The 26781-nt window shown below is 39.0% G+C and overlaps 1 protein-coding gene across 3 annotated transcripts; it reads left to right on the top strand.

The window, feature by feature from the left end:
* The first annotated feature begins 9 nt into the window (after window positions 1-9).
* ift122 (intraflagellar transport 122 homolog (Chlamydomonas)) lies at window positions 10-26205 on the top strand. 3 transcript variants are annotated; one of them, XM_015033413.1, is made up of 29 exons: window positions 10-143; window positions 1321-1387; window positions 1472-1556; window positions 1643-1721; window positions 2644-2720; window positions 2842-2908; window positions 2997-3143; window positions 3839-3917; window positions 5608-5799; window positions 6156-6294; window positions 6981-7174; window positions 8030-8167; window positions 9843-10007; window positions 10250-10447; window positions 11627-11767; window positions 12550-12603; window positions 13726-13887; window positions 15382-15548; window positions 16086-16257; window positions 17820-17922; window positions 21179-21319; window positions 21434-21531; window positions 22461-22561; window positions 24097-24262; window positions 24333-24450; window positions 24546-24674; window positions 25233-25309; window positions 25437-25601; window positions 26087-26205. In XM_015033413.1, exons 1-29 carry the CDS (start codon window positions 103-105, stop codon window positions 26171-26173), a joined length of 3549 nt encoding a protein of 1182 aa, XP_014888899.1. In that variant the 5' UTR covers window positions 10-102; the 3' UTR covers window positions 26174-26205. The 3 variants fall into 3 exon arrangements, with proteins under 3 accessions (XP_014888899.1, XP_014888900.1, XP_014888897.1); XM_015033414.1 differs by having other exon boundaries at window positions 11-143; window positions 3839-3911; window positions 25230-25309; XM_015033411.1 differs by having other exon boundaries at window positions 11-143; window positions 25230-25309.
* Window positions 26206-26781: the final 576 nt, after the last annotated feature.

Below are 26781 nucleotides of genomic sequence, written 5' to 3'. Positions count from 1 at the left end.
GTGCGCAGTCCGAGCAGAGCTTGACAACGGAAAACCCGAACTGCAATAACTTGTTGATTTAAAATAAAATCAGGTCGTCTTTTTTATGGTTTATAGCTGAAAATGAGGCCAATTGAAAAATGGAAAGAGACGGTTCGTGATCGGTAAGAGACTCTAACCTTGTGTTTATTTTTTGCCCCGGTCGGAAACTAGGATGTAACGCTAGCTGGATAGCAACGGTGGTTGCTATGTAAACTAGTAGAAGCCAGCTAACGTACATTAGCATCTAGCTATTTATCGAAGGCAAATGATGGACATCTTATGTACGTTAAAAATATGCTTGAAAACGTCTAGTTTGTCGCTGTTAAGTTTGCTAAAAGTCTCTATTTATTGCCACAGATCTAGCTAGATTTTATGGTCTTGTTTATTCGCAAAGTATTTCACTGAAATATTTTCTTTGTCAAGGCGTTTTTTTCTTTGCATTTAATGTTTTCCCAAAAATGTTGTCACTGGTTTATTGCCACTGCAGCTACACTAGAGAACGTTTTCATTCTCTAACCTTAAAAAGCATATGTCCCTTCTTTCCGTTTTTTTTTTTTTTTTTTTTTTACAATTTCTAGCTTTAAAACTCACAATCCTTTTCACATTGCTGATGTACTGATGTGTAAAATTTACTCTAATACAGTCCACGTTTTAACAATTTATTTAGACTTAGGAAACCCTACTTTACATTTACGTCTATCTTTTACCTACATGTTTTTGCAAACGGTTTGCTTAGGGACTTAATACAATACAGACTTTAAATGTTATCACAACATTTTCTGTCGTTTTATAAATATAGCTGTACAGTGTTGCATGTCATTCTTTATGGTCTACAATATTTAAAAATAAAACATTGAAAAATATGTCACACGACTAAAACAACTATAATACTGTCAGGTATTTAGCTATGCAAACATGCTCAGTTAGAGTTTATTATTGCAGACTCATTTTTTTTTAAATCATGGGAGCATTTTATCACACTATATTGTAAACTATTTGTTACTCCCCTCCCCTATGTTATACATCCTGCTTTTTCTCTGGATGTATAACAGTTTTAATCTCTGTACAGGGCGGTGTGTTATCAGCTTTGTTTACATTGATATTGCTTCTTGTTATGCACAAGATAAAAATAAGAAAAATACACTTATAAAACAACATTCTCAAGGGCTTTTTAAGGGTCACCCTCAACATTAAAACTGCAATATGTGATTCTTACTGATAAATGACTCCGCGCATTGTTGCTAATCGACCAATCAATCTTGCGAAAACAAACATTTCAAACAATTTTCTCTACTGCAGTGTTTATGACCTCGCTTTCAAGCCAGATGGCAGCCAAATTATAATGGCTGCAGGGCAACGTGTGCTGGTAAGGCTCACCTTTTATCTTTTCCTTGCGAGGGACATCTCTGCAGAATGCATTGCTGTAACAAATTATGGTTTCTGTTTCCAGGTCTGCGATGCCAAAGATGGGACTATTATTCAGCCTTTAAAAGGACACAGTGATACAGTGTACTGTGTGGCCTATGCCAGGGATGGTACTGAGCTGGTTTTCTATTTGAATGCTTAGGACTTTCTCTATCTTATTCACCTTCAACTCATTAGGAACCATGTTTTTGTGCAGGTAAGAGGTTTGCGTCAGGGTCTGCAGACAAAAGCATTATCATTTGGACTTCTAAACTGGAGGGTATTTTAAGATATACGTAAGTGCTTTTATTATTCTAATAAGTTTTCTTTAGTTTTCAAGAGTAACTGCATTGTTTTATGTCTTTAATGTTGTCGTATAGGGGTTAATGACTTAACAAAGCCAACAAATATCTCTTCGATTCAGTTTGTTTGTGCACCAACAATTCACAGATCATGTTCCAAAGACCTAAGTATTATCTTTTAAAGCAAAACTAGGATGTTTGGCAACAGCTTAATGACTGCTATCTCACTTTGTCAGATTGCAAACACAAACAACACTCCTTTTATGTGGATTTGGATAAGCTGACAGAACTCTTAATCTGCAAAATTTGTTGTGCATTTGCGTTCACTTCACTCTGACATTCCCAGATAAAATTCAGGTTAACCAACAGGATGGAAATTATTTTATAAGGTACTGTAAAAATGCAAAAGTCTACAAAATCCTTAGAGAGGCCCAAAGGTTGAAAATCTCTGTCCATTGCACATTTCAGCCCACAGGTGGCGCTAAATGTATGGCCATCATCCCAAGGGATCAAGTATTGCTACATGGCCTTGAGAGGACCTTGGAATAGTGTTATCTCTTCCAACAATCAAGCCATACACTTCAGAAATGTTTGCCAAAGCCATATTTGAATTGTACTGAAAACTACTCGAACCCTGCTGAATTTTCTGTTTCAGCACAGTTCCCATCCCTCGTTATAACCTATAATGAATCAAGTTTCTGTTCACTCATTCAAAATAGAAAACTGGGTCATGTTATCCAAAGAAAATGCAAGAAATAATTGTCTGTTAATATGGAAATGTGTTTCTCTCCCTGGCATGAATCACACCTATCCCTCATGAAGAACATTTCTTTTCGAATAAGACACAATTGTCTACCTAGTGTACACTGTGCTTTCATTCCATTCGTCTTGCTTTTTTTATTGACATTATCTGCAGCCACAACGATGCAATCCAGTGTGTCGCCTACAACCCAATCACTCATCAACTTGCTTCCTGCTCATCTGGTGACTTTGGTGAGTGTCCAGTCAATCACAGATTATGCATGAGATTGATTGGTCGATTAGAAGTTACTCTTCTATGTGATATCTCAAGAAGAATCACAAAGAGAGCATTATCTGTTCACATTTTTTTTAGGCCTGTGGTCCCCTGAACAAAAATCTGTAAACAAGACTAAAGTGAGTAGCAGAATAACATGCTGCGGGTAAGTTGTTTCTCGACTATCATGAAACACTTTTTTATCTTTTCGTGCAAAACATTGCTGCTTCAACTTGTGTTTATTTAAACTTCAGGTGGACAAACGATGGGCAGTACCTCGCCCTCGGCATGATGAATGGTGTGGTGAGCATACGGAACAAGAATGGAGAGGAGAAGGTCAAGATAGAGCGTCCAGGAGGATCTTTATCTCCAATCTGGTCAATAGCGTGGAATCCATCCAGGTAGGGTTTCTTAGTTACTGTATCATAACATCCATGAGAAATGTTGATTCTTTTTTTTTATTATTTCATCCATCCTGTGTTGTCCATGTTGCTAGCACTGTGGATTTATTGACTGTAAATTGCTTATTTTAAGCGAGGCCAGCAGGTGGCAGTAGTTGACATTAGAGTGGTTGAACCGTGAGGGAGATTATGATGCTTATTTGGAAGAGTCTCTGTTCTCTGCTTCCTCCTCTTGCCAAAACCAGGAGCCCTTCTCTGACTGGGTTCTTTGGAGAAAAATAAAGCAATACAAAAATAAAGTGCAAAGTTAGTCAGCGATGGAATACAGCAGATGTATCGTCAATGAAACAATCCATAAAGTATAATAGTTTGTTTAAAAATGAGCAAGAGGTGTTTCTGGGAAGAAGTTGTGTTTTAAGCTGTAAAGGATTTAGTTTCCTTGGAACCAGACAGCAACACAATTGACAAGATGAATAGGTACATCTGCTTGTAGTTCTTTGTAAGTACAAATGTGATTAAGATGAAACATAGCAAAACTTTCACAATGCCTGCTTGTCACTTACAGAGGAAACCTTTAAAATGAAAATTGGCCTCTGTGGTTTTCAGTGTTGTCATTACTTAACCAACCAAAGCCGCTATCAGCTCAAAAGGCTATGCTTATCAGCACCAATGGCTAAGCTGTTTTTGCTTCACAGGGATGAGCACGACACACTGGCTGTGGCAGACTGGGGTCAGAAACTCTCCTTCTACCAGCTCAGTGGGAAACAGGTGAACGTCAGTAATTGTTGCTATAAGTATTCTCTTCCCAAATACAGCTCAATACCTCACATTTCCCACTTAAATTTTAAGATATCGAAATATACGTGCCGTATCAAATAATACCAACACTGGTAGCTACATATAGTGAAGTCATTTTAATCAGCATAGATATTGACAGCAGGATGAATGCAACATATTTTCAGCCAAACTCTTGAAGGGGTTTGCTTCACAGTCCTCTCAACGCTCTGGTTATTTTTGCTTGTACACTTTGTATACACTTCTTCCTGTTACTCAACTTTCCATTAAAATGCTTGGCTACAGCCAGCTTAATTAGGATTGACATTTTGAGGCTCATCCTCATTGCAGAGGATTTCTATGGTTATTTTCTATTTTTTATTGGTTTAATGGGATTTCTTGATAGTCTGACATACTGTATTTAGCTGTAAACAATTACAATCAATAGTAACAAAAAGACATACTTAAAATCACTCAGTATGTAATCTTAGTTTCAGTTTTGTGAAACTGTGAGTGAACTAAGTCAATTTTTCTATAAAGTCTAATAAATTTAGATGCACCTGTTCATGGTATAAATTCAAATGGGTTTAATATTCTATCTCTACAGGACACCAGGTAGTCTGTATCTTACCAGAAATAACAGTTGACTTTTTTTAAACATTGTAGGTGTAACCCTAGTAGGGGTGCACCGATTGCATTTTTCTGGCCGATCATAGTTTATCAATCTTTAAAAAGCCTGGCTTTCCGATTCCGATTTTGGCCAGTAATTTTTTTTTTGCCTGAAATGTTGCTAGATATAGCAGTTACACCACATTGAGTTGGGAACAGTGAGGTGACTATTGTTAACTGAAAACGTGCAGACATGCCCTGGTGGGTGTGTATGGCGGTCAGTCAAACCTCTCTCACAGCAGGGCAAAAAGAGGACAGTAGACTTTAGTTGAGGTAGATAAGATTGGTGGATAAGATCGGCTTCACACGCAAGTATCGGCAGATCACCAATCTCCCAAAATTGAGGAAATCGGGGCTGATAAATCAGCGTGCAGATAAATCGGTGCAACCCTAAACCCCACAGAATATCCTTAACTGAGTTTAGAATCTGTATCCTGATTGTTGGGGTCTGTTGAAACCATGACTATACACAGGAGGTGATCCTTCCTGCTATGCTTTATTGGCCTACTCATAATCACTGCTTCCTCTTCAATTCCCTGTGGGCAATATTGTAATTACAGACGCATCTGCACTGTTCATTTCTCTCTGGTATATCTGAGGCTTTTTTCCATTGTCATCTCCCTATTTATCAGTTTAAATGAACATTCTGTTTTGATTACAACACCATGGATCGCTCACAAAGAAAGAAAACAAGCAGCAGTTGTCAGGGAGTCCCCCTTTTTCCGCTCAGTGAGAAAAAGCAGATGGATAGAATGGAGAGACCTGATATGATGCTGCACAAATGGACTTTGAACTCTAATACAATAGAGGCTTTTTTAACCACAGACGCTCTCTTTTTCTTTTTTTTTTTTTTTTTCTTTTTTTTCATCAGATTCAAAGGGATAGTTGAATGTAGTGAGGACTTTGAAGTGTGCCGGCCCAGACAGTAGGAAGTGCTGGCTCAGGCCCCTGAGCAATAAACACAAGACATGCTTGTTTTATTCCTGTTTTTAATGTGCTCTTCTCTCTTTGTCGTCTTTAGGTTTTAAAAGAGAGAACTCTAAACTACGACCCTTGTTGCATCAGCTACTTCTCCAAGGGCGAGTACATTGTAATGGGTGGCTCTGACAAACAGGTGTCCCTCTATACTAAAGACGGTGTGCGGCTAGGAACCATTGGAGAGCACAAAGCCTGGGTGTGGACATGCCAAGTTAAGCCCAACTCCAACTACGTGGTGGGTCCACGTCACATTGTTCCATATATCTCAACGAGACCTCACCTTTCCGTGCCCCTGAGTGGGAATGCATGTCGCAGAGAAAGCGATACATTTTTTCTTTCCCCGTTGTGATAACACAGTTTTTAACTACACAGATACACAAGCTATTTCATTTTACAGTCACTCTTTTACAGCTTTTCCTCTCACTATATTTAACTGAAAGTGATGAGGCACACAGGAGAGAATGGGTTCCTGGCAGATTCTCGCAGCTCGGCAGTATAGAGGCTTTAACAACAGGAACATTTTCCCACTCCCTCAGTCTTTTCTTAGAGGTGTTAATAGGATGTACTGCTACATTGTTGTCTCTTATCTAGGTGTGCGGCTGCCAGGATGGGACCATCTATTGCTACCAACTTAACTTCACCACAGTTCACGGCCTCTACAAAGACCTCTACGCCTACAGAGACAACATGACCAATGTCATCGTGCAGGACCTCATCACTGAGCAGAACCGTAAAACTTTACACCTGCATCATGCAGCTCAGTTTATGATGCCTTAGTAAATAATGGGTTGGGTGTCTTTTAGCGTCACATTGACTCACATTGAATCAGTTGTGTTACACTTGCACTACATTACGAGACTTTCTTCGGAGATTATTGCCATTCCATTTGAATAAAATAGTTTTGAATTGAACTGAATGTAATTACCAACACAAGACTTTTCTTAAGTCTGGCTGGGTTCCCACACAGTCTGGAAAAGTTCCAAATCGGAATTTTTATAGTCTTTTCAAGATTTTTACATCTTAAAAATCAGAGTCTATTGGAAAAAAAACATAGAGTATGAAAAAGCATTCGTTTTTTTAGACTTTCCCATCCATCCATCTTCCTCCACAGTACAAGGAGCCATATTTAAAGTGTAACAAGAAGTCTAGTGACATTTTCTGTTTATAAAGGACAAAATTCTCAAAATCAGTCAAACAAGCTTATAGGAACGCTGTTTTTTTTTTTAAAGGTCGTCGTTTTGGTTTCCATACAGAACGTTTTCTTAACAGAAACATTCTGTATGAAAACCAGAACGTATGAAAAACGTTTCCGTTTTCTTGAAAGAAAGCGGAAACATACTTTTTTTTTTGGTCTTAAAAGCAATTTCTATATTATCTTTTGAAAATGTTCTCTCCCCACTTTCTCATGTTTCCTAGTGAGAATCAAGTGCCATGAGCTGGTAAAGAAGATCGCCATCTACAGAAACCGTCTGGCCATTCAGCTACCCGAGAAGATCAACATTTGCACGGACGACTTATCCACCATGGAATACCGCATTACTGACAAAATCTGCAAAAAGTTTGAGTGCAACCTGCTGGTGGTCTGCTCCCAGCACGTCATTCTCTGTCAGGTCTGGAGTCGTCCTTTTTTTTTCTTTTTTTTTTTTCTTTTTTCTCAAATTCATTAAAAACACAGCAAAGCCCATCGAATTATTTTATTAAACTTGCTTTTGACCCACCTGTTTTGTATTTGGCTTCTTTCATAATGAAACATTTCCTTCTTCAGTTTCTCTGCTAAGTCCTTTTGACCCTTGTAGCTGTACAAACATTAGGACGCCATTAAGATGATGAAGTCAGAATGAATTAGTGTTAAACCATTTACTCCAAACCTACGCAACCCAGGAATTGAATAGCTGCTTCTCCACATGTTTCTGCCGAGACCCCAGCTGTACTCGTGTTCCCAACTACATGGGCAGCGTGCGCCTCTCCCCCTTTTGCAACCCTATTCAAGCTGGATGGATAAAAAAAGACAGTTTGAATGGATTGGAAGGGTTATCTTTTTTGTTTTGGGGGGTTCCTCTGGTTTTCGTCAGTGTTTGACAGCGTCTGGTGGGGCTGAGGAACAGCGCTGAGGTTATTTCCTTTTAAATTTGTCTTTGTGTGACAGGGGTGCTTTAGATCTCTCTATTGGACTTGCTTGTGTTTCATGCCCCAGACAGATCCTATTCCTTATATATGGGCTGTGCATGCTTCTGGTAGATTATATCATTGTTTATCTTTGTAGAATTGCTTTCTGACATTGAAACACCCTTTGCCGTGTTTAAAAGAACAACATGCTGCAATTTATTGGACTTATATGAGTTTGTTTTGCTATGATTAATAGCCCATGAAATGATTGAGCTAAAACCGCAATTTTGCCATAATGAATCTTTTAGTCAGGACTGTATGTGATTGTGGTTTCATATTACTTGTTATGCTCTGCACAGGAGAAAAGGCTCCAGTGTCTGTCTTTTGCCGGTGTCAAGGAAAAAGAATGGGTGATGGAATCTATGATTCGTTACATCAAAGTGATTGGTGGCCCGCCATGCAAAGAGGGTCTACTTGTGGGGTTAAAAAACGGAGCTGTGAGTACTTAAAGACAATGTGTTCTCCTACAGGAACTCTGAAATGGTAACCATTCCCTCATGTCAATTCTCTAGGAAATTGGAGAAATGCAAAATTTACAATGTCTTGCAAAGATATCTGTGCAACTTTGCTATCGGAACAACAGCAAACTTCAGTGTTTTTTTGGGGGGGTGTGAGGGGATTATGTGATAGATGAACATAAACTAGTCCATAATTATGAAGGAGGAAAAGTTTTTAATTTTTTTTTTTTCCATAAATGAAAGTCTGAATGTGTTATGCATTTGTATTTAGCGCCTCTCACGCAACACTTAATAAAAACCCATTTTGGTGTTGTAGCAGCTGCAGTCTTTAGGTGTATGTCTATTCCATCTTCACACATATAGAAAAACTGAAATTCCTGCCTTTTTATCTTTGCAAAAGTAACTCAAACTCAGTCAGTTTGAAGAGAGAGAATGTGTGAACATCTGTTTTCCATTTTTTTTGTCTCAGAATCTCAGTTGAATGCAGGTCTGAAGTTTCAATTTATTCATATTTGGTCAGGAACAGCAAAAAGCAAAAATGTTACAAAGTAAGCATCGCCATAGACACAGATCTACACTCCGTGTAATTTGCTGTCCCATTTTACTGGATCATTTTAACGATTCTTTTGAGAAACTGAAACGTTTTGTCTTGTAAAATGTAAAGATGGTTGTTGTGAATCTATAGCTATAAAAAGGAATTGAACTAAAATGGTGCATCCTATCAACTTTGATAAGCTTACTTGTCCTTCTGAACAATATCACTGCCATATTTCACCTGAGTTAAACTGTGTTCAGTGTCATGTGAAGGTCTTTGATCCCATTTAATTGGAAAACCTTCTTCCACATGCTTGTTGTGTTTTCTCCATTACTTGTGGGAAGCTGTAGAGGGAATTTCTTACATCTTCTATTAATTACAGTAGGTGATTTCTAAGGGAAATACTAAAAATACTTGATTTTATTTAAGGATGTCAGACTAGAGGGGATTGAATACAGAACACTACACACTTTCAGATCTTTATTTGTAAAAAAAATATAATATCATATCACAAATATCGTTTGTGTTGGTTTATCATAGGACGCTGCAACTGTTACCCACCAAAAAGCCATTATTTTGGTTTCTGGACGTTTTATTCAGTCCAGCTAAATAAAATGTGTTTAGAGCCTGAAATTTTATGTAACATTTGAAAAAAAACAACAACCTCCAACTGTGATTTTTCATAAAAATCTAAAATAGGAAATATATTGCCATTTTTTAAAGAACCCCATTTTTATTCCTATTTTGAAATAAAGAAAAAAAGAGAATGAATACTATTTATTCTACGGGATGTTGATATTTGTGGAAAATTATGTAAAATACAAAATCACTAATGACAAGAAATATTGTTCTAAAACTCATTATTGAGACTTTTTGTGCTGTTCTCATGTGAACATTTAATACAATTATTTCAATAAAAAAATGGAAAAACAACTAAAACCTGTATTTATTAGTACAGCTATTGCTATCATGACATAGATATCACTTATAAGCAGTTATTAAGAGCTGCTGTGAAAGGACCAAAGACCTTCCGGACCACAGGTTGCAAGTCCCTGTGAATCACAGCAAGCATTTCATCTGCTCAGATTATAATTTTTTTGTTCTGATTTTGTGATGTAGATATTGAAGATATTTATCGACAACCCCTTTCCAATAACGCTGCTGAAGCTGTCGTTGTCAGTGCGCTGCCTGGACATGAGTGCGTCCCGCAAAAAGCTGGCTGTGGTGGATGAACGTAACACCCTCCTCGTCTACGACATCAAAAGCAAAGAACTACTTTTTCAGGTTTGTCAAAAGCAGTACGGAAAAAAAAAAACATCTCAAGGACAGCAAATCGAAAGGTTTCTGAACGGACTACACAAAATCAGCCTGTCTGAAAAAAAAAAAGAAAAACATGGATACATATTAAGTTTCTGCAAGCAGCGCAGGGAGACTTTAATTTTGAAGTATGTCTTTCTGGCTCTTCTTTGTTTCGCAGTGGCCTCTACACCTTGACTTTCTCATATCCTGTCATATTTTCTCTGTAGGAGCCTAATGCTAACAGTGTTGCCTGGAACACCCAGTGTGAAGACATGCTGTGCTTCTCCGGGAACGGCTACCTGAACATCAAGGCGAGCAACTTCCCTGTGCACCAGCAGAAAATGCAGGGCTTTATGGTCGGCTACAACGGCTCGAAAATATTCTGTCTCCACGTCTATTCCATGTCTGCAGTCGAGGTGCCTCAGGTGGGTTGCATTTTGTTGGCCTGTTTTAATCTAGATGTAGTGACGGTTTTCCCCTGCAGTAACAAAGAGTTTTATAGCACAACCTTGAGATGGTGGTCAAAATGTCCTGAAGGTTATTTGTTTTAGAAGAAATATTTCACTGCTTTGCAACTTTTACACATTTTCTCACATTGCGTCCTCAAGCTTCAGATTTTCTTACTGAGATTTTGTGTGTTAGACCAACCCAGTAAGGTGAACATATTTATGGTAGTTTCATATAACTTTTCTTTAAGAACTTGAATATTGTGGCCTGCGTTGCATGGTGTTCGGCCCATCTGAGTTAATACTTTATAATTCAGTACAACTTTTTTAGAGTTTGTCTCTACCAGCGTTTAAATTGGTGTTTTGACCATCTTTTTTTGCAGAAATGACTCAATCAGACTTGACAAGAAGCCTCTGTTGATAACAATTTTCAAATCTTGCCACCGACTTCTTATTGGGTTAGAGTCTAGACTTTGACTCTGCCATTGCAGCTCTGGGTGTATGTTTAGGATCTTTGTTCAACTCGAAAGTGAATCTCCAGCAATCTGAAGTCTAAGATAGAAAGATCTAGAGAGTGCATCATATATGTTTGGTCATGAATTAAGCTAATCATAAATTATACAAGATTCTGACATATAAAGTGTGCATCTTCACAAATCTTCCGGAGTTATTATGAGAATCTTTGCCACTTGACAGAACAGTTGGATTTATACTTTGATTAAATGACATACAGTAATTGCTGTCTACTAATTATGTGATTTATGATTGTAATTAGTTGCTCTCCTCTTTACTTAAGGTTAGCAAAGTAAAGGGGGATGAATACAAATTCAGATTTTTACTTATAAAGAATGTGTAAAACTGCCTTACAGATCCTTTACCTTCCACTTGAGTATATTGTTCTACTTTTTGTTGGTCTAAAGTATAAAATATCAACAAAAAAGACATAAATATCGACAGAAAAAGTTGAAGGTTGTTATTTGTAGCATGACAAAATGTAAAACTCTCTGATACCGTTACATATATTCCTCTACCTTCCACTTCAGTTCTACTTTGTGTTGGTCTGAAGCATAAAATATCAATAAAAAAAAGTTGAAGATTGTTATTTGTAAGATGGAAAAATGTAAAACTCTCTGAGACCGCTACATTTTCTCTGCCCAGTCAGCACCCATGTACCAATACCTAGAGAAGAAGATGTTTAAGGAAGCTTATCAGATCGCCTGTCTGGGTGTGACAGACAGTGACTGGAGGGATTTAGCCACAGAAGCTCTGGAGGGACTTGACTTTGAAACCGCCAAGAAGGTGAGTCAGACACACCAGTTTAAGAAATGTGTCATTATCACACACAAGATTGGTACATTTAGTTGAATCAGCAAAAAAAAAAAAACAAAACAAAAAAAAAACATAAACAATAGCAGACATTCATGCACAGCCTTTCTCAATGGGGTTTATCTCTGAAACATGGAAACAGATCTTTGGACTTTATCCAAGGAGCAAAATAAACAGTGGAACGGTGTTTTAAATTTCTTGCTTCTCGTGTTCATTTTGGTTTGGATTTGTTAGAAATACACATCCATCACTGTTAAAAACAAAACAAAACAAAAAAATCTCCAAGCATTTCACATATTTTAGTTTCATTAGAACAGAGATTTTTTTGTGTTTGTTAATGCTTCATTTGCAACAGATGAGGATATCCTTAAATCACATCATGACATTTATACTTATTGTTATTATACCATGGTTATAATTTACTGCTTTGTTTGAAATGAAAACAAAATAGAAGTGTTCTTTTTTTTTTGCATGAGGTTTTGTTTGTTGCCAGTGCTTAATGATAGGAAGATTTGCTTCATTTCAAATAATGCCAAGGTTTTTTTTTTTTTTGTTTCATAAAACCCAAGTTGTTTAGTTAAGTTGTTGAGCTGTTTTAGGCTGAATGTCAGAAGGTTTCTCAGGTGAGGAATTTAGAAAATAGTCTGTAGCTCAAGAGGTTAATTACTCTCTAAAAAGGGCTTTTGAAGACGCTGAAGCTAGTGATCTGATTATAAGAAAAAAATAATTTAATCATACTATTTTTCCATTCTCAGGCCTTTATTAGAATAAGAGACTTGCGCTACCTGGAGCTGATCAGCAGCATTGAGGTAATGTCTGTTTATCAGAGGAAAGAAAAAAAAATCATACGTAAGTCGTACGTCAATGTCCTTCTCATCTTTGTCTTGTCCTCCCATTAAATTATACATTACCTTATTAAAATAGGTAATTTGAGGATAATATGCCATAGACCAGCACAGTATTGCATTATTGTGAATTAGAAATAGGAGGATGCATGTTTTTTTTTAATGAACATCTGAAAAGCAGAATAAGATATTTATTCATCCCTGTTGAGTCAGTATTTTATAGAATCACATTTTGATGAAGTCACAGATTCGAGTCTGTTCTTGTTTACGTCATATCAGCGTTGAGCGTTGAGAAAACCATTTTTATTTAATAAGCAACTCGAGTTCAGTCAGATTGGCTGGAGAGTGTCCATGAAGCTCACTTTTTCGTGTTGTCCACAAAATCATTGTCTAGCCTTTGATTAGGCCATTCTAACACACGGAGATGTGCTTTGATCTAAATCATTCCTTTGTAGCTCTGTTTATAGTCACTGTCCTGCTTGAATTTCCTCTCCATTCTCAGATGTTTCAACATTGTCCTGTGATTAAGTTGAACCAACCTCTTATTAATTCTGACCAGCTTCTATGTCCCTTCTGAAGGAAAGCAGCCCAAAGCAGCCCAAAGCGCCCAATCGCACCATATTTAATGGTGAGAATGGGTTGTTCATAGTGATGTGCTGTGCAGTTTTTCCATGATACATGCAGGGCTAATCATTTGCGTGCAGGGCTAAAAGTTACAATTTACTCTCATGAGCATCCTCCGCCAGATGTTTGCTGTGTCCCCTGCCACGGCTTATGAGACGTTCAAAGCCTGCTTTAAGCTTCTTCACTTTATTCCTGCTGTGCTCCCTTGATCTTAATGATGTTGTTTGTTTATGTCGTCTAACAAAGTTCTAAGGCCTTTATTTAGCAACTGGATTAATGCTAGCTTGCGTCTGTGACACAAAATGTGAATAAATAAATAAATAAATAAATAAATAAATAAATAAATAAATAAATAAATAAAAATGGAGGGGTGTGAATATTTCTGTATTTCTAGCTGCTGTTGTGCAGATGTGTGTACATGCAGTTGACTGTCCACGCACAGTTAACGCTGACTGATTTCAGGAGAGGAAGAAGCGGGGCGAGAACGACAACGAGCTCTTCCTGGCAGACGTCTATGCCTTCCAGGGGAAATTCCGCGAGGCAGCTAAGCTCTACAAACGTGCCGGCCATGAATCCAAAGCCCTGAGCATGTACACCGACCTGCGCATGTTCGAGTACGCCAAGGTGATTGAAGCGTTTACTGACAGAGTCGTAGCAAATTGCGTGCAACTCAGCTTTTTTACAAATACAAATAAAAAAATAAAAAATAAAACCCTGTGAGGTACTGCGAGCTGTATGAGTTGAGAACATGTGGCTTTTCTTTATTATGTGGAGAAATGCCAAGTTGGGGCCCTGTGCTGTGTTCAGACAGGCCCCTTTAGCCGTCTGTCTTTCATCTCCTCATACATCACCGGAATCACATCATACATCACCTGATCATTGCACAGATGCCACACTTTTACACAAATACTTTGGAACAGCACAAGGATGGCTCTCCTAAATAGTTATTATTTAAACTACATATAAATGTACATACAAACTGAATATATATGTTCTGTCTTTGATGCTCCTGTGGCATTGTTTTTTTAATGGAGGTATTACATTTTAGTTCCGAGGAAGATGACACAGCTATGACTTATTCATGTATATTTCTGCATGCATATGTGTGTCAGATTGTATCTGTGCGATGTGGCAGCTGTATATTTTTGTGACTGTGTGGCCATCTGGCCGCGCAGCCTGTTTGTTTTAGGTAGGAAGGACACCGGAGGGAAAGGCTGAGGAGCTGCCTGATGTTTGTCCGATTCTCTTCCTCCTGCCTCAGACCTTTACAGCTTGAATGGTTTAGATGGTTTAGTCTGAGCAGGGTTTTTTTTTTTTTTTGCTCTCTCTAAAGATTACTTTCTAATGGAAATAAGATCCTGTCCGGCTTAGGTGGATAGAAATTGTATGTAGAATTATGCCCAGTGAACCGTGTTATTTTTTGGTACTTTATATCTTCAAAGTTAATGTAGTTTACAAGATTTTAAAATGGTACACCGACACGAAGTACTGCATAATTGTGAAGTGGAGGGAAAGTTTTCTTTACAAATGAAAATGTGATAAGTCTGTTAGATGTATTCCCTTCCATAAGTTAAAACTTCGTAGAACCACCACTCCGCTCTTCTTCACAGAGTCCTTTGCCAGTCTGGAGTTTGACTAGACTGAACTAAGACACAAATAAAAACAAATAAAGTATGTTTGAATTTGAATTTTAAATTTCATTTCACTGCCTCTGCTGGAAGTTGAGTGTCTCCCTCAGTCTCAAATATTTTGCAGCATATACCAAGTTTTCATCCAGCATCGCTTATATTTAGTTGCATGCTCCGTTCCAATAATGTTTACCAGCCTCCCGACCCCTTGTTGATGAGTAGCAACCTCATAGCATGATGCTGCCACTGCCTTCTGTTGTAATTATTAAAAAACAAAACGCACACAAAAAAACTGTTTATGTAGATTAGTTCACATGGCTTTTTCTGATCAGTACTATTGATATATTTCATTTACTTTTTTTCAGGACACAATTTATTTTAAGGTAGCAAATTTAATATGTTTAACTGGTTTCACAATATTTTGCAACGATTACAATGGGTAACTCAGCATTTCCGTGTTACTTAAGTAATTTGATTTCTCTCTTTCCAGGAGTTTGTTGGTGCTACAGACCCACAGAGCTCAAAGTTACTAATAACGAAGCAGGCAGATTGGGCTAAATGCAGCAAGGAGCCACGAGCTGCAGCTGAAATGTACCTGTCAGCAGGAGAACACGCGAAAGCTATAGATATTATTGGAGAACACGGCTGGGCAGACATGTAAGTGCCTTTCACTTTAGGAGATATTTTTCTCCTGACATATCTTTATGTTATTAGTACACATATATTTATTTGTTTGTTTATTTTTTTTGTAGGAAAAAATACCTGTTTTTATCATAGCTTTTAAGAGTTAGACATTAGTACTTCATACTTACAAAAGAAATATCCTGCTCATATTTCCAAAATTCAAAGCGTCTCAAGTATTCGGCAACCTGAGGGAAGGAAATGACATTCACGTCTCTGTTGAGTTACACTCACTTCTCTGTGTAGACAAATAGATAAGCGGTGGCTGCTTCAGTCGTCCTGCTGCCTCCATCTGACACGCTGCACACGTGTTGTCGCGATCCTCCTACGGTGCTTCAGGTGGATCAGAGGGGCTCAGCACAGTCAGAGCTCTTTAACCTGAATCAGATTCAGGTTCGGACCCTGACTGATTAAAATTCGTTCCTGGGTCATGAGCATGATGCAGCAGGTGGCAAGCTGATGGTTTACCTTCACTCACCCTATCTGTGTACCTATTCCCCTCTTCTCGTGTAGGCTGATCGACATCGCCCGCAAGCTAGACAAGGCCGAGCGTGAACCGCTGGCGAAGTGTGCGATGCACTTTAAGAAGCTGAGGCACCATGGCTATGCCTCAGAGACTTATTCCAAGATGGGGGACTTGAAGGCTTTGGTGCAGCTGCACGTGGACACGAGACACTGGGAAGAGGTCTGAGACACTTATTCAGCTCATCAGGATGACTCGCTGTGTGCAGAAAAGTCTCGAGAGAGTTGTCAGTTTTATTGAATTATTTACTTGGGGAAAGAATAGAGAAATAGATTTTTTTCCCCAAGTTTATTCCCTTTCTCATCACATACATAGTAAATATGTGAATTAAAAAAAATAGGTTGCTCAGAAATAAAAAAAAAATAAGTGTGCTTTGCTACTATTGATTTGAATGTATGATGCATATGTCATCATAATCATTCAGTTTTTTTTTTTTTTGGTCTAGTCCATACATACATGCTGTGTCTACATCTTCTCATAGGTTCTACTTGTATTTTTTTATGACGTCTAAGAGAATTTTGACTGAACTTATTATTTGAAAATAGAAATGAAAATGACCTGAGAACTATACACATTCAAGTCTGAAAAATATAGCATATTTGGCAGGAAAAATGTTTCTGAACAACCCCGCAATACAGTAACATGAAACCGTTGTTAATAAAGTGCTTCATGAGCCACAGAGTAAACTGTATTTTATGGCTTGTTTAGTTTGGCAGGGAACTCCAACAAATAGTTTGTCAGAATAACAGAGTAACCATGGCTGAATGCAAACAAGAAGACATGTCTGCCTGATCTCCTCATTTACTGACAAATGAAACCACAGGCCCTCCAGAGCCGATCATCAAGATGCTGATTTCTCTGAATTTGTGCCCACATTGTGATGAGCCTGTGAGAAGTTCAAAACAAAATGCTGCATCAGCTTGAAACTTTACACAACTTTCAATCATGCTCCTGCGTCGCAGCAGATCATGCCGCTCGTAGGAAAAGGAAATACTGCATTTCTTTAATCCATCTGCAGTCTGTAATCAAATTAAAGGCAGTGCAGAGATGCATATGGATGATTTGCATTTGGAATCGCTAGAGCCAAAAGCAGAACATCAAATCTCAAAGACATGGTTCTCGGAGTATGTCTTAATCCTCAGAGAGCGAGAAAGGAGAAAACATGAGGAGGGTGCCAGAGGTTTAGGGAACACTTTGGTTTTATGTGCTTCTCCCAGGGAGCCAGACCCCAACACAAACTTGGCTACATCATATGGATGCCATTTTTCTCTCAAGCAAAGTATTTTTAAATGACTTTGAGACCCCACTCAAAACTTTTCGCTCACTCCAAAGAGTGTGAGCGATGTGTGTTTCTTGGCTCTCGTTGTGCCACAGGACATCGAGGTTAATTAGTCACTTTGTAAGGCAAATTTCTGCTCACTGGGCCCCACAGCAACTCTTTGTTTCCTGTCATTCAAACAGCGATACGGTTGTAGTTGTAGCCGAGTGTGAAGCCGGCTTCGCTTGTACATTCCTCTTTGTCTTCAGTTAATTAATAATGTTGTAGAAATGTTGTGACTTAAAAAAAATGTACAGTTAACTTGTTTTTCCCTAATGAGTTACAGCTGGGCCTTTACCAGCCCCGGGCCATTTAACCACGTTTTCTATCTTGTACCAACTAACTGAACACCGATGCTCTATTAAGTGTAATGTTTCCTTTGTCCTCTCAACTGTTAATCTTCCAGGCCTTCTTGCTGGTGGAGAAGCACCCGCAGTTCAAATATGACGTCTTTGTGCCTTACGCCCAGTGGTTGGCTGAAAACGATCGCTTCGAGGAGGCGCAGAAAGGTCAGAGCTCCAGCCTCACCTTTACTCAGTCGATTTGTTTCTGGAATACGATGCATGTATTATCGTCTTTTTAAAAACCCGTGCCTCCAGGAACAGGTTTCTGTGAACATATATAGAGCATACTTTAAGTTGGTCTACATATGGAAGTGATAAAACCTGCTGGGTTTGGACACAGACTTTTTTTTTTTTTCACAACTTCCTCAAGATTTTCCATATCCCCCGTAAAACATGATCCTCTTTGCCAGAGCAGAGCAGGACACGGCTCGGCTGCCTGTTCAGTGAGTGACACGCATGCTTGCCTCTAATCACCAGTGCTACAAGCGGCTCTGATGATGATTACCAACTCTAACCATAGTCATAATCAGCTCATAGATTTATAATTATAATCTCAGCAGGCATATTTCCTCTCCTACATAATCTTCTTCTGCTCGTCTCTATGTGGGATTTATGACTGATTGTGTTTGGGCTTGCTTATAGGCAGGCGTTTAGGTAATTGTGTGCTTTTTAGGGAGCTGTTGAGGCAGTATTGTGTTACCAGTGATTGTGATGTCTCAGTTTCTGGCTAGTCTCATACTCAGTGCACTGGTGTTTCTCTGTGACAATCTCAGAAATGGTTATCATGGCTTAAAGTGCTAAAGTGCTTTAGTTGTTGTTTTTTGTGGCTTTTTATGGATAACAATTGAGCTCCAAAATGAAATAATGAGCGGTTATTGGCTCCACAGTAACAGCACACAAAATAAAACTTTGTGTGTTTTTTTCATTTCCATTTTTGAATAGTTGAATGAATTAATATGCCCAAGATTGTCTGGTCTTGTCATAATGTCTTTCTTGAGTCTGACAAATTATTTAATGAGCTATTTTTCTATGCAGAAAAAGACTTTTCTTATTTGGATGCTGTTAGAAATTGCTGCTCTTAATAAGTGTCATCATTTCTAATTCTTTGAATGGGAAACGATGCTACCATTTTAGAGCAGTAGAGATTTCTAAAGCTCAAAAATCCCTCAAATAAGAGCCCCAGTCCAAATGAATTTTAAAACAAGATGTTTAGGATGCTGGACAAAAGCAAAACAGGCTAAGGAGATGGTGATATTAAAGGATATTTACTTGAGTGCCGCAAAATATCCAGTTCCCCCAAAACTTTACTTTGAAGGATTTTGTAGAGATGGACCAAGAAATGGGTGAAGGATGTTAGGAAAACACATGAAATGAAGGTATCAATGAATATTGTGAAGACCCTGTGGATTATTTTAAGTAAACAAATACAGTACTTAAACTAAATACATACAAATACATAACTAACACTTAGCAGCAAACGCAGAACCCAGATAGCAACTAGTCTATCTAGATGCTGAAAAAAAACAATTGGACTCATTATTTCCACCTTAACAACATCTTATGTTTTTTTGAAATGATTTATGGTTACTTATGCTGTTTTGACAGTGAAACAATCTTGATGTAGCTTCTTAATGATTTGATTGCCCTCCTGTAAGCATCTTTACCTGCAATGAACGAAAAGCATCATCAAATGTTTTCTGGCATTGAGATACTGAATGCATAATCCTCAAATACTTAACTAAGACTTGTCCTACTCCAAGTAGTTTGTTAAATTTGTGATTTCTTGCACTACCCTGCTTTTGATTGGAATTGCCCAGTTGTCACCTAAATTTGTTCTGACTGCTGACCAACAAAAATCCAGTTTTATGAAATCTATGGTTGCAGATAATGTAAGGGGTACCAGGTTGCACCGACAACAACACTTTTCTGTGGGGATGTCAATACCGAAAGAAGGAGATTCGAGGTTAGCTGTTTGTTCTGCCAAAAAGGTGTTTGAAAACAAGACAGCGGAAGCTCAGAGATGTAAGAAGTTAATAAAATAACAAAATGGGTTTTCATCTTTTTTGAGCTTTCAACCTCTTTCTGCCAGCAGGATGATGAAATTTTTTGCAACCTTTTGGAAATCTCAGAGTTAAGGTGGCGGGAGGAAAAATACTTTGAAAGCTGTTCATATACCTTATTGTATTCTGTTTTTAAATACATATTCTGAATTGGCCAGAATCGGTATTAGCATGCAAACGAGAGTCGAAAGTTAACCGCATTATCTGGTAGTTATGAGTTTCTGTTCAGGTTTGTTTAACAGTAGATTTTATCTGTATTACATGCTGCTGCAGCTAGATGCTTTACCCCTTTGTCCTCAGATTATACAGCCAAGATATTATTTATCTTTGTGGACAAATAAATGGTTATATATATGCCAGCTTTTATAATAATATAACATGTAAAATAACATGCATTTCTGTTTGTCTCTAAAAGCGAGCTCAAATTAGAAAATATGGAGCACAGTCTGCAGATTTGTCAGTTTGTGTTTGGTGTTTCTGTTAGTTGGGAGTTTGGGGTTTGTTGTCGCTAACAGTAACCAAAAGCAGCTGAATGTGATTTCTATCCAGTTAGGCCTTCTAATATATGTTTGCCAATAATGCATTTTGACCCTTGCAGAGCTCTGTGGGGGCAGGGTCACTGCTGGGGTCGACTCCTAAAAGCTGCTTCTAATTACCCAGTGATAGGAACACAGAGACTAGTCTCATGTTTATTTGGACCTAAAAGTAGAAGTGCTTTGGTGTTCAGCAATATTTTAAGAACCGCCTTCATAACTGGACTGATCTGCAGCTAGTCCTTACATTAGAAACACTTTACCTGTTATCTGGTAAATACATCACTTTTGACATTTATTCCCCGTGCCTCGCGCATCGTAACATTTATTTGTCACATTAAAACTACAGAATTAGCTGTATTTCATTGGGACCATAAGACGCTGTCCTTCCAGAGCTAGTTTTGTAAAGAACCCAGAAAACATGTGTAGCTACAAGAAATGGATCGGCGATTGAGGTGAAAGGTGGATCTCAAGCACAAATGCATGAACGATTAGGTGCCATACTTTAAAAGTGTATAACAAATCACAACAAAACTAAAAAAAAAAAAAATGTATCACATAAAATCCTAATGGAAAACATTGAAGTTTGTGGTTGTAATGTCACTTAACAGTAACAGTGATATGTAACTGTGCCAAGCATTAATGACGAGGAATATAAAACCTTTCCCAGTATTGCTTTCCTGATGTGTGAAATGGTTCCTTGGAAGACCAGTGAAAAACACCACATGGAGTCTCTCTTGAACTCGACTGTATGAAGTGTTGCTTCATTAAATTGGCTTTTGAAGACCCACAGGAGCAACTGACTGTTGATCTTTTCCTACTTGTCAGCATTTCACAAGGCCGGGCGTCAGAATGAAGCAGTAAAAGTCCTGGAGCAGCTTACCCACAATGCAGTGGTGGAGAACAGGTTCAACGACGCAGGCTACTATTACTGGATGCTGTCTATGCAGTGTTTGGACATTGCCCGAGGTGAGGAACGTCAACTGTGAAGTCTTAAAAACCCAGTTTTTTTTTTTTTGTTTGTTTTTTTTTGTTTTTGGCCATGAAGTTTCACCTTATTACGATTTTGTGCATCTGAACCAGAAAACACAGAACAGAGGAAGGAAATGCTGGAGAAGTTTGAGAGCTTTCAGCATCTTGCTGAGCTTTATTACGTCTACAGCTCCATCCAGCGTTACACGGTGAGACTCTAGAACTTTATAAGTTTTAATTCCGCTTAACTCAAAGACACAAAGACCAGGACCTAAGTGAGTAGCTGTCAAATTTAAACTGCTTAGACCAGAAATAGTACCTACAATGTGGTTAGAGGCCTATTTTTGTTCACTTATACGTGACTTACGATTTCACGCACACAGAGAATAGGTCTGGCTTTGCGAGATTATGTCAATCCACAGAATGATTCAGTTTTAAATGGAAATTAAGATAAGCACAGAGAGTGTCAGGCGAAGCGAACAAAAGAGAAAATAGAAGGCATTAAGTTGAGGTTACAGTTCACTAAAGGGAAATATCCCACCCATTATTGGACTTCTAAACCCCCCTGACCTCTGTCGCTAAGGTAAAAAGCTCCTTTATGGAACAACATGACAACCTCCTGAGTGGCCTTCTCCTGCCCCCCAGGCCTCATATGCCTCAAGACAACACAGTTCCTGCTTATAAGGGTTTTGTGTGAGTTCGCGTGTGTGCGCGCGCGTGTGACCTGGCCTGTGTCAGTGTGCTCAGTTTGTTGTTTCAGCTCCTTCGTTCTGTCTCTCCGCCGTGGTCACACCCTCGCAACAACAGAGGCATCTCTGTGATCCAGACCAGAGCAGGAAAACCTCTATTTATCACGCTAACTCTCCCAGACAGGCGCTATAGATTTAAAGTTATCAACTCTTGGGGATGAAATGCTTTTAGTGACGGCTTTAGAAAATTCATCTTTGCCTTCCAGGGCACTCCGAGGACGGATAAGACGCAGCAGCGGGTTAGCCTGCTTTAGGACAGGTTGAAAGATTATAGAAATAAGAGTGGGAGTAAAAGAAATGGAGCTTTTAAAGTGGTTATCAGATATTTAGGTTATTTTTAATCCATACCACCCTCGTCTCTTGTTATAAATAATTTTTTCCATCTTTAGGATGAACCTTTTAGTTCCCACATGCCAGAGACAATCTTCAGCCTCTGCAGGTTCCTGCTGAACAACCTCACCAAGGATGTACTTCCGGGGATTTCTAAAGTGTATCCTTTTTCTCAATGAAAGTAGATTTAACACACCAAGATGTTTGCAGTAGGGTGGACTTTACCTCTTTCCTACAACAAATCGCTCCAAAATCAACACTGGCTGGCAGTAGCAGCAGCAGCAGCAGTGATGACAAAGCAGAGGAAAAGAGATAAAAGTTGGGAGAGAACGGAAGTGTTGGCGCCACAGCAGAGACCACTCTGCCGCTGGGGGAAAGAAAAGCCGTGATGACGGGGAGGAGGCGATGCCAGCAAGAGGCACTTAGTTGGTTTTCTAAACAAGTGGTTTGATTACTGAACTCTGTGCACACTTTCCTGTTCATGAACTCAACGAACAATTGGTTTTAATTTGAACAAACAGATTTCACCCCACTAAGAAGCGCACAGCGCAACCCATCCAGGAGCTTGTGTGAGGAAGGAAAGCAGGGCCTTGGAAGGGGAAATCCACCCCAGCAGCTGGGATCCTCTGTGGCTGAACCGAACTGCTCCGACAACTTTGAAGTGAGATTTATGAACTTAGCGGGAAGGTGTTGGACGTTGTGTGAGCTGTTGGACACAGTGTTGCAAATAACGCCCTCCCCAGCCCGCCGAACTAAACACTTTACACAATAGAAGGACGTGTGTTTATCAGGAGTAGCAGAGCTGGGTGTGTAGGAGGAGCTGGAGTGGAATAGTGTCCCGATATAGAGCTGTTGCCTCTGCAGCTGATTGACCTGTGCTTTGCACTCACAGAGCTGCTCTCCACAATCTGTTTTTATATAATTACTAATAGTTAGCAGTTCTGTTCCGACTCTCTGCCAAATGTGGGTGATGTAATTTATTTATTTATTTATTTGTTGCTGCTACTTTAAGGATCTGATGCACCAAGAAATGAACTAGTCACCAGATTTGACTGATTTTTTTTTATTTTTTTTTTTTACATTTGACTGACCATGACCAATGATCGGGAGATCAAAGATCTTTTTTCCAATCTGGTGCCTCTCGATCATTAAAAAGTTTATTTATTGCCATAATTTAATTTCAAAAAAGTAAACCTAAGATAGATTCATTACACACAGAGTGATATAATAAAAGGTTTTTAAAAGATTTTAATCATGTTGCTGATGAGTTCAAATATTGAAATTTAAGTGCAGAGCTGTTGAAAACTCTCCTTCACACATGATGTTCACAGAAAGGCTCCTTAAATCCCCCTTAGAGTAACATTAATGACCTGCGTTGTGAAGTGTGCCAGTGAAGCACAACAAAAAGATGCGCTGGTATTGTAAAAGGGTAGATGAGATTTGCTGTCTTTCTCTTTTACAAGTTCCTCTTGTGAATATTTTACTGCATTTTCGAGTTACTGGTGATGCAGAGAGAAGGCTCTGCTACCTCATCGTCTCTTAAGAAATCATTCATTTATTTATTTTGCATAAAATGTTAAGTATTTGTTTCTATTTACAGCCAGTCAGTTAGACTGATATAACTGGTTGCCAGACATGTCTCTGATCAGTGTATCCCTGCACGTTGTGGCACAAAAGCCTTAACCTGACTGTTAGCAACACCTTGTTTGCTCTGGCCAAGGAGAGTTGCAAACTGGGAGCGTATAAGTTGGCCAGGTATTCCTACGAGAAGCTGCAGGAGCTTCACATTCCCTCACACTTAGTGGAGTCCATAGAGCTGGGCAGCCTCATGATTCACTCCAAACCCTTCCACGACAGCGAGGTGTGTTGAAGACTTCAATTAAAATCCCTGTCTTGTTACCTGTTGGGTAAAGTTTTCATGTTTCCTGCAGGACTTTATTGAGGACATGATGTGCTACCGCTGCTCCACAAACAACCCGCTTCTGAACAGCCAGGGCAGCGTGTGCATCAACTGCCGGCAGCCTTTCATCTACTCCGCTTCGTCGTACGGTCAGTGACGCGAACGTGCTGTGTGTTAACGCTAACGTGAGATCTTATCGTTTCGTTGTTTTTCCATTGTTTTGCACACGTTGTTTGTGACACAGAGGTGCTGCCTCTGGTGCAGTTCTACCTGGGGGAGGGAATCGGTGATGAAGAAGCTCTGTCCCTCATCGACCTGGAGGTTCCTCACACAGAAGATTGCAAAGCACAAAGCCCCAACGTGGGCAGCAGTGGTATCCTTTCATCTTCAGCTTATTATCATATCTGCACACAAAGTGACAGATTGTTCACTTGATGCATATGAATTATTAAGTGCTCATTCTGCAGCTGCCCTTACAAACAGCACACCTCCTCTAATTGCAGCACGTGGCTCTCCTCTGTCTTGTGACAGTCCTTAGAAGCTGTTTAGTCTGCGCTGGCCTTGATTTCGTGCTTGTGGGTAAGCTGTCAGAACTAAGTCATCTTAGTCCTCGCGCTAATAGGGTTAGTGAGGCTCTCCCGTCTCATCTTAATGACACTAACTCTCGAAGAGCCATAGCCACAGCCCTGCTGCGGGGATTAACCTGCATTAGCCAGCAGACTCTCAAGGGCACCGAGGTGTGTTGTGTTCCTCCAAGGCCGTGAAGTGACTGACAGGCACAACTTAAACACATTGTCTCCCAGAACTCGCTCTCAGATGCCAGTTTATCTGGAGCTATCCTGTTTTGCAGTTGTCATTGTGGAAAACATTTGTAAAAAAACGTAAAAAAAAAAAAAAAAAAGGTTATTTGCTCTTCACTGATGCCAAGCGGACATGGAGACTCTGAGGATAGACGACGGGTTGGTTAATTCAGACGACGATCCGTTTTCAGCCAAAATGAGCTTCGAGGTAAGAAAGGAGAGGAGAAAATAGATGAGGTGATTAATATTCTGCCAGCTGGGTGAGCCAGCTGGAGACAGTGAAAAGACGGAGGCCGTAAGAGGATGTGTTTGTGTTCATCCGTGTGTCCGAACAGCAAGGGGGCTCCACCTTTGTCCCCGTCAAGGTGAGTCGTTCGGTGCTGCGCTCCATGAGCAGAAGGGACGTCCTGATCAAACGCTGGCCCAAGCCGCTCAAATGGGAATACTTCCGCTCCCTGCTGCCGGATGTGAGCATCACCATGTGCCCCAGCTGCTTCAAGGTACTGAATTTACATACCCAGCGCTGCAGCTCTCGCTAAAATGGTCTTAACTGGCTGAAACGGATTTTCAATTTAGTTTGAGATCTGACTCAAACGGAAGTTTGACCAATTGCAATTGTTTTAATTATTTTGACTGAAACATGTACAAGAGAAAAAACAGTGCTGCAGTGTCTTGAGGAGGTGGTAGTTTTAAATCCAAATGAAATTTGAGTGATTTTCATTTTTATCCATCGATAATAAAAGTTTTATTTAACTCAAAAAGTTAATGAAATTGAAAACCCTTGTTTGATCTGGGGGGGTTATTTGGACTGAAAATGGTGTGATTTCTTAATTTTGGTCAATATAATAAACAGAGAGAGAGAGAAAAAAGCACACTGTGACTTGTGGATCACCATAATTCTCTGATTTCAATCTCTAGATTGATGGTTGATCTGCTGCTGCTTCCTTCTTGTTTTCTAACGTTTTCTTACTGTATTTTCTTGCAGATGTTTCACAGTGAAGACTATGAGATCCTTTTGCTGCAGCACAGCTGCTGTCCTTACTGCCGTCGACCCATTGATGAACCCAACTGATCAGCACTATATTAAATTTATCAAACATTTCACTTATTGCAGTAATTCTTTCTAAAGTAAATACCTCATCAGTAAATAGTAAGACCTCCAAGTACAATCAGGCATTTTAACACAGGAATACAACAGGACCTGGACTTTTCAGCTTGTTATGATTAATCATATAAAAAGGAAAGGGAAAAAAAAAATGTATCCACTGGCACTTTCAATTTGCATTGCATGATTAGTTGAAAGATGCAATTTAATAATGCATTCCATTTTTACTTAGAAGTAGAAGGGTTTCTGCTGGGACTTAAAAATGTCATTAAAAGTGTTACACTTAAAATTTAATTCACATTTAATTTCAGGGACATAAAATCTTCCAAAACGCCAGATTGAGATGTTTGACCTCATTATCAGGAAAAATGTTTGGAGGAGTAAAGATGAGACTTTAAATGTCAAGCATTGTGTTTTTAAGTCTCTTAAACTTGTTAAGTTATTTTTGTAATCAATACAGATTTTGAACTTGAACCCTAAATATAAACAGAAGGTCATTACTAAGTGTTTTTGATAAACTAATGAACTTGCAGAAACTGGAAAAACAGGAAAGTTCCCAACTTTGATCTCAAAAT

The sequence above is a fragment of the Poecilia latipinna genome, unplaced genomic scaffold (genome assembly GCF_001443285.1).
Source record: "Poecilia latipinna isolate Pla-1442-1.1 unplaced genomic scaffold, P_latipinna-1.0 Scaffold268, whole genome shotgun sequence".
NCBI lineage: Eukaryota > Metazoa > Chordata > Actinopteri > Cyprinodontiformes > Poeciliidae > Poecilia > Poecilia latipinna.
The sequence above is the reverse complement of the archived record's forward strand: the minus strand, read 5'-3'. Positions and strand labels throughout refer to the sequence as shown.